Source organism: Diospyros lotus, chromosome 11 (assembly GCF_014633365.1).
Source record: "Diospyros lotus cultivar Yz01 chromosome 11, ASM1463336v1, whole genome shotgun sequence".
In the NCBI taxonomy this organism is placed as follows: domain Eukaryota; kingdom Viridiplantae; phylum Streptophyta; class Magnoliopsida; order Ericales; family Ebenaceae; genus Diospyros; species Diospyros lotus.
In genome coordinates, this window is record NC_068348.1 from 5,835,810 (window position 1) to 5,853,340 (window position 17,531).

A 17,531-nucleotide genomic window follows, 5' to 3' on the forward strand; every position below is an offset into this window, starting at 1 on the left:
TCTCAACTGATACCATAGCGGTCTTAGCGAAGCAACGTCCAACCGATTCTCAGGAAGTTGCGATTGAGAAAGCAGATTCATAGCAATTGATCGTTGGCAACTGCAATGGACTCAGGCGACTTAGGCAAGAGAGTTTAACATGAAGTTATGCAATTCAAGAAGCAGAGCTTGAGGCGATTCTATCAATTCCGATTGGACAAAGTCACAAAGCAAATCTAGGCTAATTTTGGTTGTTGTTCCCTAGCAGCTGGATCTAAGTTGCTGTATGTGATAAAGGCGAGTTAGTGAAACTAAGAATAGGTGATTCACATTGCAACAAGAGCCAATTGAACTCTCGAGATGCGGATGTTTCCAATGCAGTGAATTCCAAAATCAATGACGAGCCAGCTAATTTTAGCAAACTTCAGTGGTGAGTCGCGAAGCAGATCCCAGCGAATTTTGGTGATGATTTTCGATGCTCCTCGACTATTAATTTCCGATAGTACTTGGTCGTTGCTTCTTGACACTTTAGGCGGTTGATTTTTGATCGGTCCTCGGCTGTGAGTCAAGCGATCTGCAGGCAATCTTTAGGCTTTAGGTCAGATTCAGGTGGAGATGAGTTGCTATCGAGAAGAATGGGCAACAATTAGAAAAGGACTCGAGGAAGAACGCATTGCAACAAGAAAAGAAATCTTGAAAGGACGCAATCAACTTGTTAACCTCAAACACAAGTTGGATGACTTACTGATTCTGTTTTCACAGAAGTTCCAGGTTAGTATTCTAGCTGAATGTTTTTCCAAGGAACATTCTGAGTCCTTAAAAAGAAAAGTTTCAGAAGGCAGTTTGTCTGTTTGGAATTCTTCTATTGCAACTGAGGAAAGACTTGAATTGGACCAGACAATCCAGGATGACGAAGAAGGAATGGCAGCTATTGGAGACGTTATTTGGGCTCCATGGAAAGAAATTTGTTGAAATGAATTCGATTACAATTGTCAATAGACCAGAAGAAGAGTGGATAAAACAAGATGTGCCTATTGACAGATTGTTCAGCTGTCAACCTGTTAATGAGGAATTATTCAATGGACTGGCAGAGGAAGCAACGCCCATTGAACTACCCCTGGTGTCTAGTCCAATATCTAAAGAATCAGCTATAGTCTAGGAATGGAACCTTGAGAGGCCTAGTCCTGAGAATGAAGGTCCTAGGTAGATTGCTCCCTTGCTCTTGGCTTTGGTTAAATCAGATGTCAAGATGATGACGAAAATTCCAGTAGGAAATTATCTCTCTATTGTTATGAATATGTTTAATTTTGAGCAATAGGATAATCTTGTTGTCATTTCAGCTGAAGCAGACGATCAGTCTTTGGTGCTGGTCCTAGTAGAGGAAGAGCAAAAGAACAGGAATGTAAAACAAAAGAGGAAAAAGCCTAAAAGGATAAAGAAAGAAAGAAAGAAGAATAAAACAGATAGAGAAAGCTGGGATTGGATGAATAACAATGGCTCAATGGTAATAAGTTTCTTGGGGACGAGAAACATTTCTTCAAGGGAGGAAATTTGTCACGTACCTAGGGCAGTAATTGTAATTTTATTTCCTTTTCTGTTATAGATATTTGTCCTTAGCTATAAGCAGTTATGCTTATCGTTTGTACTGCACATGGGTGCATGTGGGAGGCTGTTAGGTTATATATAAGCCACAACTAGAGGATGGGAAGGTATGTTGTTGAATGAATTGAATTCTAATTTTCCCTCTCAAATTCTCTCTAATTTCCCTCCCAATTCTTTGTTCCCCCTCTCGATCTCCTTCTATTCTTGCTGTCTCCCTTCATTTCTATCTAATTCTTCCCCATACTCTTCTCAATTTTCCATCCAAACCCTAGGTCGTGACATTGGAGTAGGAGTAACTATAGTAACAGCCTCAGGACAAAAAAAAAAGAAGTATCCTAGCATTGCTCCACATTAGGATTAGGAGTTCCCTCCTACAGAGATATGGGGGAATAAAAATATTGATTCTCAAGGAAAGAGACATCACACGAGACAACAAATTTTCTAGTGTTAGGACAATAACACTTGTAGCCTTATTGTGTTGGAGAGTAGGCAGCGGACACACATTTTATAGACTTAGGTTCCAATTTGGAGTGAAATGAGGAGTAATTATGCACAAACGTTGTACAACCAAATACCCTTGGTGACAGTGAATTAAGCATTCTAGTATGAAGTGGGTAGCTAGCAAGAAAAGTGCTTAAGGGAGTCTTAAAATTAAGAACCTTGGTAGGGAGTTTATTGATAAGATATGCAGCTATAAGGATTGCCTCCCCCCAATAGGAATTAGGAACTAAGCTTGTAAACATCAAGGATTGAGCAGTTTCAAGGAGGTGGTGATTTTTTCTCTTAGCCACTTCATTCTGTTGTGGATTATAGGGACAAGTACTTTGATGAATAATCCCATGTTCACCTAGGTAGTTTTAAACTCATTTGAGAAGTATTCCCTATTATTATCCGACTGAAGGATATGGATTGCAACTTGAAAAACATTGCATACCATTTGGTGGATTTTTCTGAAAATTGCACGAACTTTAGATTTTTCCTTCATTAAGAAAACCCAACAAACCTTGGTACGATTATCTCATCTATGAAGGTGACAAACCAATTAGGTTAGGAATTCTTGTTGGTCCCCTTACATCACTATGCAACAAATAAAATGGCTTGGATGGATGGTAAGGATGAATGGGATGTGAGACTTTAGTTTGTTTAGCAAATATACACTACTCACATTGAAAAGAATCACTCCCTTTATTAATAGACAAATGAGGATACAAGATTTTCAAATAACTAAAATTAGGATGATCTAATCGTTTGTGCCATAGCTGTATATTGCAATCTAAGACAGTAGAAAGAGAGAATTTGTTATGTAACCTAGATGAAGTAGGAGTACAGGCTGCTCCATTGACGTAATAAAGACCTTCCATTCCCCTAGTATTGCCAATCATCTTCCCTGAAGTTAGGTCTTGAAAAACACAATGAGATGGAAGAAATGTCACCTTACAATTCATATCCTTTGTTAGCTTAGTGATGGATAATAGGTTACACTTTAAATTAGGCACATGTAGAACAGATCTTAAATGCAGGTAGACTATATAGGCTGATTCTTCCCCTTTAGCATAGGACACTGTCTCATCAGCCATTGACATTATTATAAATTGGGAGCACTGGCAGTCTTTAATCTTCTCAAGAAACTAATCACACACCCCTCACAATCACTCACAAATCACTAGCCAATACACCACAACATTAACAGTCAATAAAAGAACATAAATCAAAGCATAAATAGAATAAGAAATGAAATGTTCAAACCACACGAGGAGACGGAATTTTATCCTGGTTCATGCCATGTCAATGGCACTACATCCAGCCTTGAAGCCACCACCGAGCAACCTTCTTTATTGATGGATAACAACAAGTCTTTTCCTCTTTCTCTCCCACGATACAAGCCTTCCCAAGAATGAACAAGACTATTCTAACTCACAGCTTTCTCACTCTCTAGGCTCTCGTGAAAACAGAAAGAGTATATGTGATTGACTCTCCCTCAGCACCCCTCCCCTATTTATAGAACATAGGGTGATATTTTTTAGGGCCGGTTATAACATTTCCAGATTTTCCCTCCACTAATAACTAATATTACAAGAGAGCCACCCACCTATCAACTAACCCATAACCGCATACAAAACACTGCATATTAACCTATCACTAACTCGAGACAATCTTCAACAAATCTCCACCATTGTCTTGAGTGTGATACCTTCCATTTTCATCCATCAAAACCTTTGGCTTGCTCTTCCTTTGGTTTCCCACATGATAACCTGACCATCAAAACAATCAACATCAACAAACATTAAGAACATCAAAACAATGCTGTAAATTTCAACAATGGATCACCTTGAACAATACTTCCAGCTGCATATCCTATACATGCAACTCTAATTAGGATTTATCCTCCTCCTCAAGGGACTTTTTCTAATGAATATATTCCTAACATCAATATGATTGGTCTCTCCATGGTGTGACTAAATTCTAAACCAATTTGACAAAGGGAGATATCAACGTTTGGTGGGGAAGCTTATATACCTGTCACATACTAGATCGGATATAGGATTCTCTGTAAGTATTGTGAGTTAGTTTATGAATGATCCTAAAGAAAACACTTGGAAGCAGTTTACCGCATCCTAAAGTACCTAAAGTTGACTCAAAGCAAAGGGTTAATGTTAAAAAAAACAACAAACCGAGGGGTAGAAGTTTATAGTGATGCTGTTGGGCTAGCTTAATTCTTGATAGGAGGTCAAGCTCCGGATCTTGCTCATTTGTATGGGGAAGTCTAGTCACTTGGCATAACAAAAAACAATTGTTGGTCTCTAGAAGCAGTGCAGAGGTTGAATTTCGAGCTATGGCTCAAGAATTTTGTGAAGGAATATGGCTGAGAAGATTACTATAAGAACTACAAATGACTATTGTTAAACCAGTACAGGTGTTGTGTGATAACCAATCGGTTATCAGTATTGTAAAAAATTCGGTTCATCATGACCGAACAAAATATGTAGAAATCGACAAGCATTTCATCAAAGAGAAGTTAGAAGGAGTATTTTAGCTTTCCTACACTCCTACTAACAGTCAAGTTGGGGATATTCTCACTAAAGCTCTACCGAGGAGAACATTTGATGAATTAAGCTACAAGCTTGGCCTGAATAACATATTTAGCCCAGCTTGAGGGGGAGTGCGGAGAATTGAGAAGGAATCGGGAGGATAGAAGGATAAATATAAATCAAAGAATGCAATCAAGATAAGGTCTCGAAATTCAAGGAGATAATTTAGTTTGAATATTAGGCGGAGTATCTCATTTAGATTTGATTGTATTCCTAAAATTTAGAGATAACATGGATATGTTGTAATTGTAGATAGAGTAGACTTGTATATAGCATAGATATCCTATAATTGTATATATAGGTCACACTCGAATGAATAAAAATGATTCATTCTTCTCCCTAAATAATTTCTGCATAATCAAAAGTAGTAGGCCATGTGCCAATCCATAATCAATTACTCATATTCTCCTTTTGAGAAATCTAAGGACTCGGAATCACTTTAAGAAATCCTAAATCCAAAGGTCTTTGTCATATATTCTTAACATTTAAGAATATGACCTTTATTATGAAATCTAAAGACTCATTCATATATATACCTTAAAATATGTTTTACATTTGCAAGATTTACATCATTAGTCCTAATTTATACTTGCTAAACGTCATCTAAATCTAATATTAAGGCACTAACACTAATAGTGTTAATTCCTGAAGGAGTTAAGGATATCTTGGACTAGCTTCTCAAAGAGAGTGGTTAGTAAGTGTCCTAATTCAGCAGCTGATCTTTTGTTTTTTGGAGATTTCTAAAATCATGTTTAGGGAACTTTCCTATTCATGTTTAGGAAACTTCCTATTTGTGTATAGTCAATCTTTCCTTTGTTTTTTATCTTTCCTATGTTGTATAATCCTCATCTCTATAAGAGGACTTGTAAATGTACATACAGAAGTATGAATGAAGGTTAACATTCTGTTTTAACAGTTAGTATTCCTTCTTGAGGAGCTGGTCCTAGGTGCAGCAATGCACTGGGTGATGGCTGCCAAAGATTAGAAACATGAAAATAGCCTCTCTTAAAAAGAGGTAAGACTGCATGGCATTTGTCCTCTTAATCCCATAATGGTGGGAGTGTTATGCACTGTGATGGAATTTGGTAGAGTCCTTATTCTAATTACTTCACAGGAGGGTTGTGTTAGTGGTCATACAAGTTGTATTGTTCGCTTTCAGCTTGAGATTTGGTTAGTCTTTTAAAATTTTGGGGGGCCCATCTTTTGGTGCAACTACACTGTTACCCTGTGATATCTGATGGTGATTTTCTAATTGTATCTTCCATGCCATTGTAGTGTTCTTTGCAATTCTCTTCATCTGGATCATGTTTGTTTTTTAGGCTTCCTACTGTTTCCATTATAATCTTAAGTTGAGCTACATTATATACTTTTCTCTGGATCTTGCTACTGAAGAATGTTAAACATAATTCTGGAGTTCTTGTGGTGTCATCTACCTCAATTTGCTTTCTCTAATATCGTTCTCTGTACAGGTTCGGATTGCTGTGTTTAGTCAGCATCACGTTGACGGGCTTGACCTATCTTCAAATCCCCTTCTATATATGATGCGCTGCTTCCCAGTGAGTTCTTTCTGTCTTGGATTTTATTTTCTTTGTTTAGGTATTGGTGGTAGTTCAATTATGAACCTTTACTTAATGGAGAATTATTTTTCAGTGTGTGAAAATCACATTAAAAATAAGGAATGACGCATTTAGACATCTTTGTAAATTGAGGGGGTAAGATTGCTAGAAAAACTAATAGGATCCAATTTTATCTCATAGCGATCTAACCTTATGAAAATAGCTGTTTTGTTATACCCTCTGCTTCAGACTTTAAAAACTTTTATAAATTAACAGACCGGAATTAGGTTTAGGTGTTATGTATGGGTTGAGGAAGGTTTTGGTTGTCTTCTAAGGAGGTGGCAGGGCTGTTGATCATTAGGTCATCGTGGCTAGGGGAGCTTTCTGCATTCTAACAAAGGTGAGGTGCACTTTCAGGTGTTGGAGTCCATCTAATCATTAATTAACCCAAACATTATTTGGGCTTAGGGTATGTGGATAAAGGGAGGTGGGTAAGGGTGTTGACTATTTAGCCTTGGGGTTTTTTTTTTTTTTTTTTTTGGGGGGGGGGGGGGGGGGGGTGCTTGTTGCTATCCCTGTCATATTAAGATGTCAAACTAATAGGGATCAGGAGATGCTCTAGATGTTTCACTCTAGAATTGAATTTTTTAAGTTAGAGGAGTATTATGATATCTGGTCTGTTGACCTATAGATGGGTATTATTTCCTTATGCTGTATAAAGGCTATTCATGGAAATTGATGCGGTCACCAATCAAGACCTGGCCCAAAGTTGACTCGACCACGCCGCAACAATATTTTAATACTTCTTAAGTTTTAGAATTCTACTTGGTTTAGGATTCTACTTTATGTTATTTTATTACTTCTTAAGTTTTAGAATTTTACTTGATTTAGGATTCAATTTCATGATTCTACTTGATTTAGGATTCTACTTCATGTTGGATTAGGATTTATTTCTATTAGGATTTTAGTTGGATTTTGTGTACAAATATTAGATGGATTTGGATTAGCCAAATACTATAAATATGCCTAGGATCTAGAGTTTGTAATCAAGTTTTAATTAATCAAATTTCAGCAACCTATTTGGGTTTTCTTAGCAAAACAGTCTTGTTTTTGCGTCTTTTTGAAAGCCAAGCTTCGGCCATTGAAGTTTGCTCTTTCAAGGGTTTATTTTGGTGTTTTTTTTTTTACATGCGTGCTACACGTTGCGTCAGGTGGTATCAGAGCGGTTAATCAACCAATCAGATGGCCAATCTTGAAGGTAACGATAGCAACCAGCCTCGTGACGGTGATTAGGGGTTGTCCGCAGTTTGGAGAGCAATCGAAGAACAGCGGGAAGTAACTCGTACTATCCAGCAACGATTGGAGCAACTTAGCAACCAATTGGGCACCTTACTATGAGTTGATGATGACAGGAACCTGAATAATGGGGTGAATCAAGCCGGAGCGGGAAGACCACCCATTAATCATGTCCTTGTTAATCCTAGAAGACCAGTGATTGAAGATAGCGATGAAGAGGATGATTTTGGTCGAGCAATAGCTAACCCTGGTAGTAGAGGGGTTAGGAGGAATGAGCATCAGGACAACCACTGGGGCAATGGTGAGTATAAACTAAAAATTGATATTCCTACCTTTAGTGGAGATCTTGATATTGAGGGGTTCCTGGATTGGATCACTGAGGTTGACCGTTTTTTCGAATACATGGAGATCCCAGATGAACGACAAGTAAAGTTAGTGGCTTACAGGTTGAAGGGCGGTGCATTTGTTTGGTGGGAGCGATTAAGAGAAACGAGATTGAGGGAAGGCCGACAGCCAGTTCAGACATGGAGACGAATGAAGCAGCTGTTAAGAGGTAGGTTTTTGCCCCCTGACTATGAACAATATATGTTTGAAGCTTATCAAAGATGTACACAAGGAATGAAGAGTGTGAATGAATATATCTCTGAGTTTCTGCAATTGGCAGAGAGAAACCAATTGTTAGAAAGTGACAATCAACAAGCAGCTCGTTACTTGAATAGATTGAAGCCTTCTATTCATGATAAAATTGGGGTTCAGATGGTTCTGAGTGTGCAAGAAGCAAGGAACTTATCTTTAAAGGCTGAGTTAATGTTGAGTGAGAGAGCTCGTATTGATAACTATCGTCGGTATAGTGGGAATGAAAATAAACAAGCAGTTTTTGATAAAGGCAAGTTGGTTCAAGGAGCACAACCCTCCAATCCACCCCATACAGTCAACCCTAATAAGGCTACAACGGCGGGAAACATTCGAGGTACTACTTCTAATCTTCCAAAATCCCCTAATCCTTATGCAAAGCCTATTCTTTTAAAATGTTTCAAGTACAATAAGGTTGGACATCGATCTAGTGATTGCCCAAGGAGAAAAACAGTATTGTAGAAAGGGAAGAGAAAGATGTTGCTGAAGAGGAAGTATATTACGAGCCTGATGGGGAGGATGACGAAGAAGGTTATGGACATGGGGAATATACTTGTGTATTGAGGAAGTTAATGCTATCTCAAAAGAATGAAGATACTACTCAACGGCATAAGCTTTTTCGCACGAGGTGTACGGTGAAAGGAAAAATCTTTGAGTTGATTATTGATAGTGGAAGTCAGGAGAACATCATAGGAAGAGACGTGGTGGCAAAGATGCAATTAACTCTTGAAAAACATCAAAGCCCTTACATGATTGGATGGATCAAAGAAGTTGGTGGCATACATGTGGATGAACATTGCAGGGTGCCTTTCTCTATTGGTAAGTACTCCGACGAAGTCTATTGTGATATTGTTGATATGGATGCTTGCCATATTTTATTTGGGAGGCCTTGGCAATTTGATGTGGATGCTAAGCACTCGGGTAAGAAGAACACATATCAGCTTGAGAAAGAAGATGTGCGTTATACTTTGTTACCCATAGTGGAAAAGAATCAAACCAAAGCTTCTAAAATGGAGGGGCGAAATTTTCTTACCATTACACATAAACACACTGAGTTTGCGAGGGAGTGTAAGGATACTCGAGAGGTTCACTTATTGGTTATCAAGGGAGAGAGTGTGAGTGAGCCACTGAAGGTGAATCAAATTCCAGTGGAGGTGCAGGGATTGTTGGAGGAATTTCATGATGTGGTTCCTGAGGAGCTGCCTAATGAGCTACCTTCTATGAGAGATATTCAACACCACATTGACTTAGTTCCTAGTGCTAGCTTGCCTAACCTACCACACTACAGGATGAGTCCTAGGGAGAATGAGATTTTGCGTGAGCAGGTAGAGGAATTGTTGAGAAAAGGGCACATTCAGACTAACATGAGTCCATGTGCAGTGCCAGCATTATTGACACCAAAGAAAGATGGGAGTTGGAGAATATGTGTTGACAGTAGAGCCATCAACAAAATTACTATTGGGTACAAATTTCCAATTCCTAGACTCGATGACATGCTTGATCAACTTGATGGGGCTGTGATTTTTACCAAAATTGATCTTAGAAGTGGTCATCATCAAATCGGAATTTGACTTGGAGATGAGTGAAAGACAGCTTTCAAGACGAGAGATGGGTTGTTTGAGTGGTTAGTCATGCCCTTTGGACTAACCAATGCACCAAGCACTTTCATGAGACTAATGAATCAAGTATTACGCCCTTTCATTAGTAAATTCGTTGTGGTGTATTTTGATGATATTTTGATATACAGTAAGTCTATTAATGAGCATGAGGGGCATAGTCGAGATGTATTGAGTGTGTTGAGGGAAAACAAACTTTATGCTAATTTGAAGAAGTGTACTTTTATGAGTGAGAGCTTGTTATTCTTGGGCTTTGTTATAAGCAAAGAGGGCGTAAAGGTAGATGAAGAAAAAGTGTGAGCTATTAGAGAGTGGCCAATCCCTAAAAATGTCAATGATGTGCAAAGTTTCCATGGGTTAGCAACTTTCTATAGGCGGTTTATCAAACACTTTAGTAGTATTATGCCTCCAATTACTGAGTGTTTAAAGAAAGGAAAGTTCCATTGGGGTGAAGAACAAGAGCAAAGTTTCATCTTGATAAAAGAGAAATTATGTACCGCTCCTATCTTAGCTTTGCCAAGCTTTGACAAATTGTTTGAGGTTGAGTGTGATGCGAGTGGAGTGGGTATAGGTGTTGTGTTGTCCCAAGAGAAGAGACCAATTGCATTTTTAGTGAGAAGTTGTGTGAAGCCAGAAGAAAGTGGTCTACTCATGTTAAGGAGTTTTATGCAGTGGTGAGGGCTCTTAAGACATGGGAACATTACTTGATTGCCAAAGAATTTGTTCTTTACACGGATCACCAAGCTCTTAAGTACTTGAGTAGCCAAAGGCAATTGAGGAGTGATATGCATGCTAGATGGTCTGCTTTTATTGATAAATTTTCATATAAAATTGTGCATAAGTCGGGATAGCATAATCGAGTGGCGGACGCTTTGAGTAGGTGTGTGGATTTGATCAAGACCCTTAGTGTTTAGATTGTTGGGTTTGAGTGCTTGAAAGAATTATATGCGATAGACGAGGATTTCAAACATGTGGGAATAATGCATGTCACAGCAACCGTCAGGAGATTTCTGTGTATGATGGGTTTCTCATTAAGGGAAATCAATTGTGCATCCCTTGCACATCTCTTCGTGAGAAAATTATTCGGGATTTGCATGGTGGTGGCTTAGCAGGGCATCTTGGCAGAGACAAACTATTGAAGCTGCTATGGGAAGGGGTATTATTGGCCAAGAGCAAGGAGAGATGTTTCTATTATTGTGGCGAGGTGTTATATATGTCAAACAGCTAAGGGGCACTCTTCTAACGCCATTGCCTGTTCCTAATGCTATTTGGGAAGATTTGTCTGTGGACTTTGTGTTGGGTCTACTGCGAACCCAACAAGGTATGGATTCTGTTTTTGTAGTGGTTGACAGGTTTTCCAAGATGGCGCACTTTCTCCCATGTAAGAAGACGGCAGATGCAGTAGCTACAGCCAAACTATTTTTCAAGGAGATTGTTAGACTACATGGAGTCCCTAAAACTATTACTTCGGATCGTGATACAAGGTTTTTGAGTCACTTCTGGATTACCTTGTGGAGAATGTTCGATTCATCTTTGAATTTCAGCAGCACAACACATCCCCAGACTGATGGATAGACAAAGGTGGTGAATCGTACCTTAGGAAATCTGATTCGCAGTGTTTGCAAAGATAAGCCAAGACAATGGGATCTAGTCATAGCTCAAGCGGAATTTGCCTACAACAACGCCGTGCATAGCTCAACCAGAAGATCACCATTCTTTATCGTATACATGAAAGTTCCTAATCATGCATTGGATTTGGTAAAATTGCCAAAGGTACCAGGTTTCAGTGTTGCAGCTAGTGACTTAGCCGAACATGTTCAAGCAGTTCAGGAAGATGTCAAGCAAAACTTGCACGAGACGAATAAGAAGTACAAGGCAATAGCTAACAAGCATAGGAAGCACAAAGTATTTGCGGTTGGAGATGAAGTCATGATATTCTTGAAGAAGGAACGGATTCCTACAGGACAACAGAACAAGCTCAAGCCAAAGAAGTATGATCCTTACAAGATTATAAAGAAGATCAATGATAATGCTTATGTTGTGGATTTGCCAAATCATATGGGTATTTCCAAAACGTTCAATGTTGCTGATCTTTCTTTGTATTTGCCGGACGTTGAGTTATCATACTCAGATCATAATTCGAGGACGAATTCTTCTCATGTGGAGGTGAATGATGCGGTCACCAATCAAGACCCGGCCCAAAGCTGACCCGACCACGTCGGAACAATATTTTAATATTTCTTAAGTTTTAGAATTCTACTTGGTGTAGGATTCTACTTTATGTTATTTTAATACTTCTTAAGTTTTAGAATTCTACCTGATTTAGGATTCAATTTCATGATTCTACTTGATTTAGGATTCTACTTCATGTTGGATTAGGATTTATTTATATTAGGATTTTAGTTGGATTTTGTTTACAAATATTAGATGGATTTGGATTAGCCAAATATTATAAATATGCCTAGGATCTAGAGTTTGTAATCAAGTTTTAATCAATCAAATTTCAGCAATCTATTTGGGTTTTCTTAGCAAAACAGTCTTATTTTTGCGTCTTCTTGAAAGCCAAGCTTCGGTCATTGAAGTTTGCTCTTTCAAGGGTTTATTTTGGTGTGTTTTTTTTCACACACAGCGCACACTGCGTCAGAAATAATAAAAAGTCTATTTAAAATTTTCTTTTCTAATGAGATTTGCACTGCTTTTATCTATTGCATGTCTGAGGGCAGAACTATGTCTTTTATGCATCTGTATGGCAGGATATTGATTTCCCTTCATTTTTGCAATTTCTTTTCCTTTCTGTTTTTTCTTGCAGGGGGTGCCCGAACAGAAGCTTCGTGGTCACTTGGGTTCTTTTGGCATAACTGGGAATCTTGCTCTTCAGCCCATGTACACATTATCTGGTACATTTACTAATTTTCTTTCTATTTTCAGTGTTGTAGGGTTGGGACTGGATTTCAACTCTAAAACCATGGTTGGACTTGGACCACTGGGATACTATATTGATTTAGCTGTCACTATGTAAAATCAAGTAATTAAGTGATTGCAATGGATAAGCTAATGTGTGTAATCATTGAATAACCTGCGTAATGACCGGTTGCATATAATCTTTTTCTTTCTTTCTTGGCATATATGCTAATCTAAGCTACTAAAAAATGTATCAGGTGGTCAGAAAAGCAGAGTTGCATTCTCGAAGATAACTTTCACGAAACCTCACATTCTCTTGCTTGATGAGCCATCAAATCATCTTGTAAGTTCTGAAACTTTTTTTCCCCCCCTCCTTTTTTTTTTTGTTAATATACTAATAATCATAGATAGAGATGGTTGATAAGCTAGAACTTGGTGTAACTGAACCCACCTAGTGTGGGATTAAGACCGGATATGTTAGTTGTTTTTTCTTAATATACTACTTCACATCATACGTAGGATATTGAATATTAGAGGAATGTAAAAATGAAGCCATATTGTCATGTGCTTTGGGGGTACTGTCCTGTTATGGTGATCCAAAATTTCTAGATTGCACCTGATTGCTTTCTGAATGGGATTGTTTTAAAATTTAGCCATTTGAGGCTCTTTGCATAGCATCGATCTAATCTCTCTCTCTCTCTCTCTCTCTCTCTCTCCATGTTGCATTCATCCTGGATCTAATTTAAATTGATATTACTGGAATATAGGATTTGGATGCTGTGGAGGCGCTAATTCAGGGGCTTGTTCTGTTCCAAGGAGGGGTTCTGATGGTAGGCCTCTATCCTCTGATTTCCTGTTGCAGTAGTAACACTGTCAACATTCCCGAATTGTGTCTGGCTTTAGCTGCTTGTTTAACTCTTGATCGATGCACGATGGAGAAACGGGACTCATGTGGCCTAGAATTTGTTTACGTCTTGCTTCACATTCGCTTCGTATTTCTTGCAGGTAAGTCACGACGAGCATCTTATATCTGGAAGCGTGGACCAGCTGTGGGTGGTTTCTGAAGGGACGGTGAACCCCTTCAACGGGATGTTCCAGGACTACAAGAAGTTACTTCAATCCGCCTAGAACGAAAGAATTACAGTGCATTGTTTGCTCGGTTATGATGTATAAGAGAGCTCCTTGGGAATATTCCCGAATATAAAGAAATGCAGTAGAGCTAATTATATTTATATACACCCACATACACATACAGCAAGCAGCAAGCAGCTTCGATTCTGTAATTTTGAGTTAAGAAATGTTACGGCGGGGGGGAAGCTTTTTTATGCAATGCCAAATTGTTTGTGGGTTGGGTGTGGGTGTGGATGTTCTCTTCATTTCCCATCTATGCATGCTTGCTTGCTTGAAGATATATGACTCTCGTTAATGGCCTTCTTTCTTTCCTTGCAGGCTACTGGTGAGTGGTGACTCACTAATATCCTGTTTTTTGGATTTGCTTTGGCCAATTATAGAAAGTGCTTTTGTGTGTGTATATATATATATATATATATAATAAGTTATATATAAGATAAAAAAAATTACAAAATTTCTCACGAATCCTCTAATTTAGTGAAAACCAATGTGTATTAACACTTTCATGATGTCCAAAAGTAAATGATTTGATGCCTTCAATGTCCTCCTTTGCTGCTCAATTGTAATCGATCTTCAGATCTGGTGGCCACCCAAGCCCTTCCAAGAATGCTAAAACGACCCCGTTCCACCAGCCAAAGCCCGTCTGTGTTGGGAAAGCCATTAAGATTTTGACATTAGACGAGTAAATAAAACATAGACATTTGTTTTCTTGTGGTATTTTCTAGAAGTGATGTTACAAATAGTATTAATTAATGTCAGCTAGTAAGCAGTATTGAAGTCTTATTTAAGGTTCGAAGGATAGAGAAAATTGAGGAAATGCTAAGAGTTTAGATATGTAATCGGTTAGTGAGCAATTTTGAAGCAAAATAAAGTTGGGAAGAGACAGTGAGAAATGGCTTTAGGCAGCAGACTTAGGGTTCCATCAACCTAATGCATTCCCATTTCAAAATTGGAAATACAATTTTAGTTCCATTTTACACTAAGCCATATACCACATTTACACTTTATCATTAAGGTCCTTTTGGCATACTCGATTCCTTTGGCTAAAACCCACCCCTCGAAACCAGTCCTATTGGGTTTTCGATCATTCTGGTAGTCTTCACGCTTGATGATAGCCATTACTTCTTAAGGTTTTGGATATCTCTTTAAGTCTTGGTAGTAATTTAACTTGAAATACCTTTTAACCAATGAATCTCAACAACTTGTACTTTCCACTCTTTATCCAACCTTTGGATCTCGAGCTTAATCCTTAAGACGATCCAAGACAAGTAGTGTGATTGGCCTCAAATTTTGGTGCCTAGGCTATGGTGGATTCCGCCAATAATAATCTTGCAATAAATCCAATTTCCCATATTAGAATTTCTCATTAACTTTGGGTTTACGTAGTTGCGCAAGGCGTTACTTACATGTCCTTTGTTGCATACCACAACCTCCATCATGTGCCTTCGCATCTATGCTTTTGCCTCATCAGACTAATGTATTTTAAACTTCTATTTTCATTTTCTATACCTCAAGTAGACTAACATCCTTTGTTCTCTTCATTTGAACCGCACAATGAAGTTCCAAGTCTAGTTTGAGTTATAATGGTTAATATTAAGCGAATTGAGACAAATCTAACAATAGGTAAAAGAGTCTTCTCAAATCTATACCCTCAAACTAAGTATAATCTTTTGTTATCAAACGGGACTTATATTTATCTATGGATCCATCCGCCTTTCTTTTAATATTGAAAACTCATTTGTTCCCAATGTTTTTCCTGTTTGGTGGGAGGTCTACCAAGTTCCAGACTTGGTTTCTCCTCATAGACTCTATTTCCTCTTTCATATCAGTTATCCACTTGTTGCCAAAGGGTGATGAAATAATAGCTTGGCAGTTCTTAGGCTCTTCATCATCCATCAGAGTGTATATTAGTGTTTCTTTCTCAATCTCAAAACAATGATGATATACTAGACTCTGTGCATTTCTACATAGAGTAGGACCATCTGAACCCTCTGTGTTTTCCTAGTCTAGTACACTCACTATCTGGTCCACTCCTAGAATATAACACATTCTTACTTTGAGTGAAGTCGCTCTCACTATCCAATATGGATAGATCAAGAATAGTGAATTCTCTATCTTCTCTCCCAAGTGGATTTGATGTGCTCATTAGATGTTCACTTATCTTATAGAATTCAAATTGACTCTTGTTTATTTCATCTTTCTTGGGAAAATCATCCTCAATGAAATCCACATCTTTAGATTTTATCTCAATCAGTATACCATCAGCGTGTTTACCAATTAACACATAACCCTTTAATGTTTCAAAATAGTGAACAAAGATAGATTTATTCACTCCAAGGCCTAATTTCCCATAATTATGAAAAGAATTATGGACATTTGTTGCCAAACCCCAAGGGCGCAAATGTTCTAAATTGGGTTTATTCCTAGTCCACAATTCATAGGGAGTGATGGTCACCAATTTTTTAGGCACTTGGTTAAGTATGTAGAATGCAATTATCAACGCATCACCCCAACAAGATATTGAGAGATTTGTTTACGTCATCATTAATCTAATCATTTCAAATAAGGTCTTATTCATTTTTTTTAACTATACCATTTTGTTGTGAAGTTTTTGGTAAAGTTAGTTGTCTTAGTGATCCTTTTTCATCTCAAATATCTTTGAACTAATGTGATACATATTCGTGTCCGTGATTAGTTCAGAGAGTTTTTACTCTCAAGTTCAATTGATTCTCAACCAAACTTAAAAATTGTCTAAAGCAATTCAATGCTTTGGACTTTTGGGAGATTAAGTAAATTATTTCATAGTGCATATAATTATTAATAAAATTGATGAAATATAAACTATCATTTTATGCCTTAACATTTGTCCATAGATGTCAGAATGAATTAGCCTTATAAGGGTGGTGGATGCTCTTTGTGCCCTTCCAAAGGGCTTTCTGATTAACATACCCATTAAGTAAGATTCATTGGTGTTGTTCCCTATTTATATTCTTTATCCCTTTGGAAGTTAGCGATACTCCACATACCCTCCACGATCTCTCAATATGGCACTTGTTGATCTTGTGTCTACATCCAACCATGGAAATAATGAGCCCCAAACACATTTGTACAAATAAAAATAGATACATGAGAGACAGGGTCAAAAAGTATACTTTCTTTCTTTGGCTCAATGTAATCACGAGTGAAAGTGTCCAGGCTTACCATAATTATAGCAAGTTTTCTCTTGCTTTCCCTTTCCTTCCACCATGCTTCCTCCTATGGTCCTTGGTGAACTTATCCTTTTTGAGAACATGTCATTTTCCTTATCTTTCAAGGCATTTCTTCCCAAATTGTTTTTGCTTAAACCTAGATACCTTATGTGATTTTGATTGCGAGAAAAGTGTGATCGTTTTTTGCTTCTAGGTGCTCAACTTCAAGGTGTCAAGAGATGCCTTCAAACGTTTTAATATTCTTGTCACGCATCAACGTGAGCTTTATTTGATCCTAAGAGTTAAGAAAAAGATTGGATGACAACTAGGACCTCTACTCATAAGTAAAGTTGTTTCCAACAACCTTTAGATCACGAATCATATTTGACATCTTTTTTAGATGCTCACACATGGTCACACCTATTGACATCTTGCACGTATCAAATTTGAGTCGAGCTCTGCAACTTGATGGCGCTTGTACCACCATATTTCGCTTTCAAAGCAATCCACATGTCTTTTGCCATTTTGTATTATTCCAAC

General features: G+C 37.9%; 1 protein-coding gene across 1 annotated transcript in view; it reads left to right on the top strand.

The window, feature by feature from the left end:
- Nucleotides 1-14,016, top strand: part of LOC127812937 (ABC transporter F family member 3) — a 48,657-nt gene extending 34,641 nt beyond the window's left edge. Inside the window, exons 14-18 of the mRNA XM_052353540.1 lie at nt 6,140-6,226; nt 12,581-12,668; nt 12,930-13,015; nt 13,440-13,502; nt 13,678-14,016. Of these exons, the coding sequence (XP_052209500.1) occupies nt 6,140-6,226; nt 12,581-12,668; nt 12,930-13,015; nt 13,440-13,502; nt 13,678-13,800 (447 nt within the window). The 3' untranslated portion in view covers nt 13,801-14,016. The remainder of the gene's footprint in view (nt 1-6,139; nt 6,227-12,580; nt 12,669-12,929; nt 13,016-13,439; nt 13,503-13,677) is intronic.
- The last annotated feature ends 3,515 nt before the right edge of the window (nt 14,017-17,531 follow it).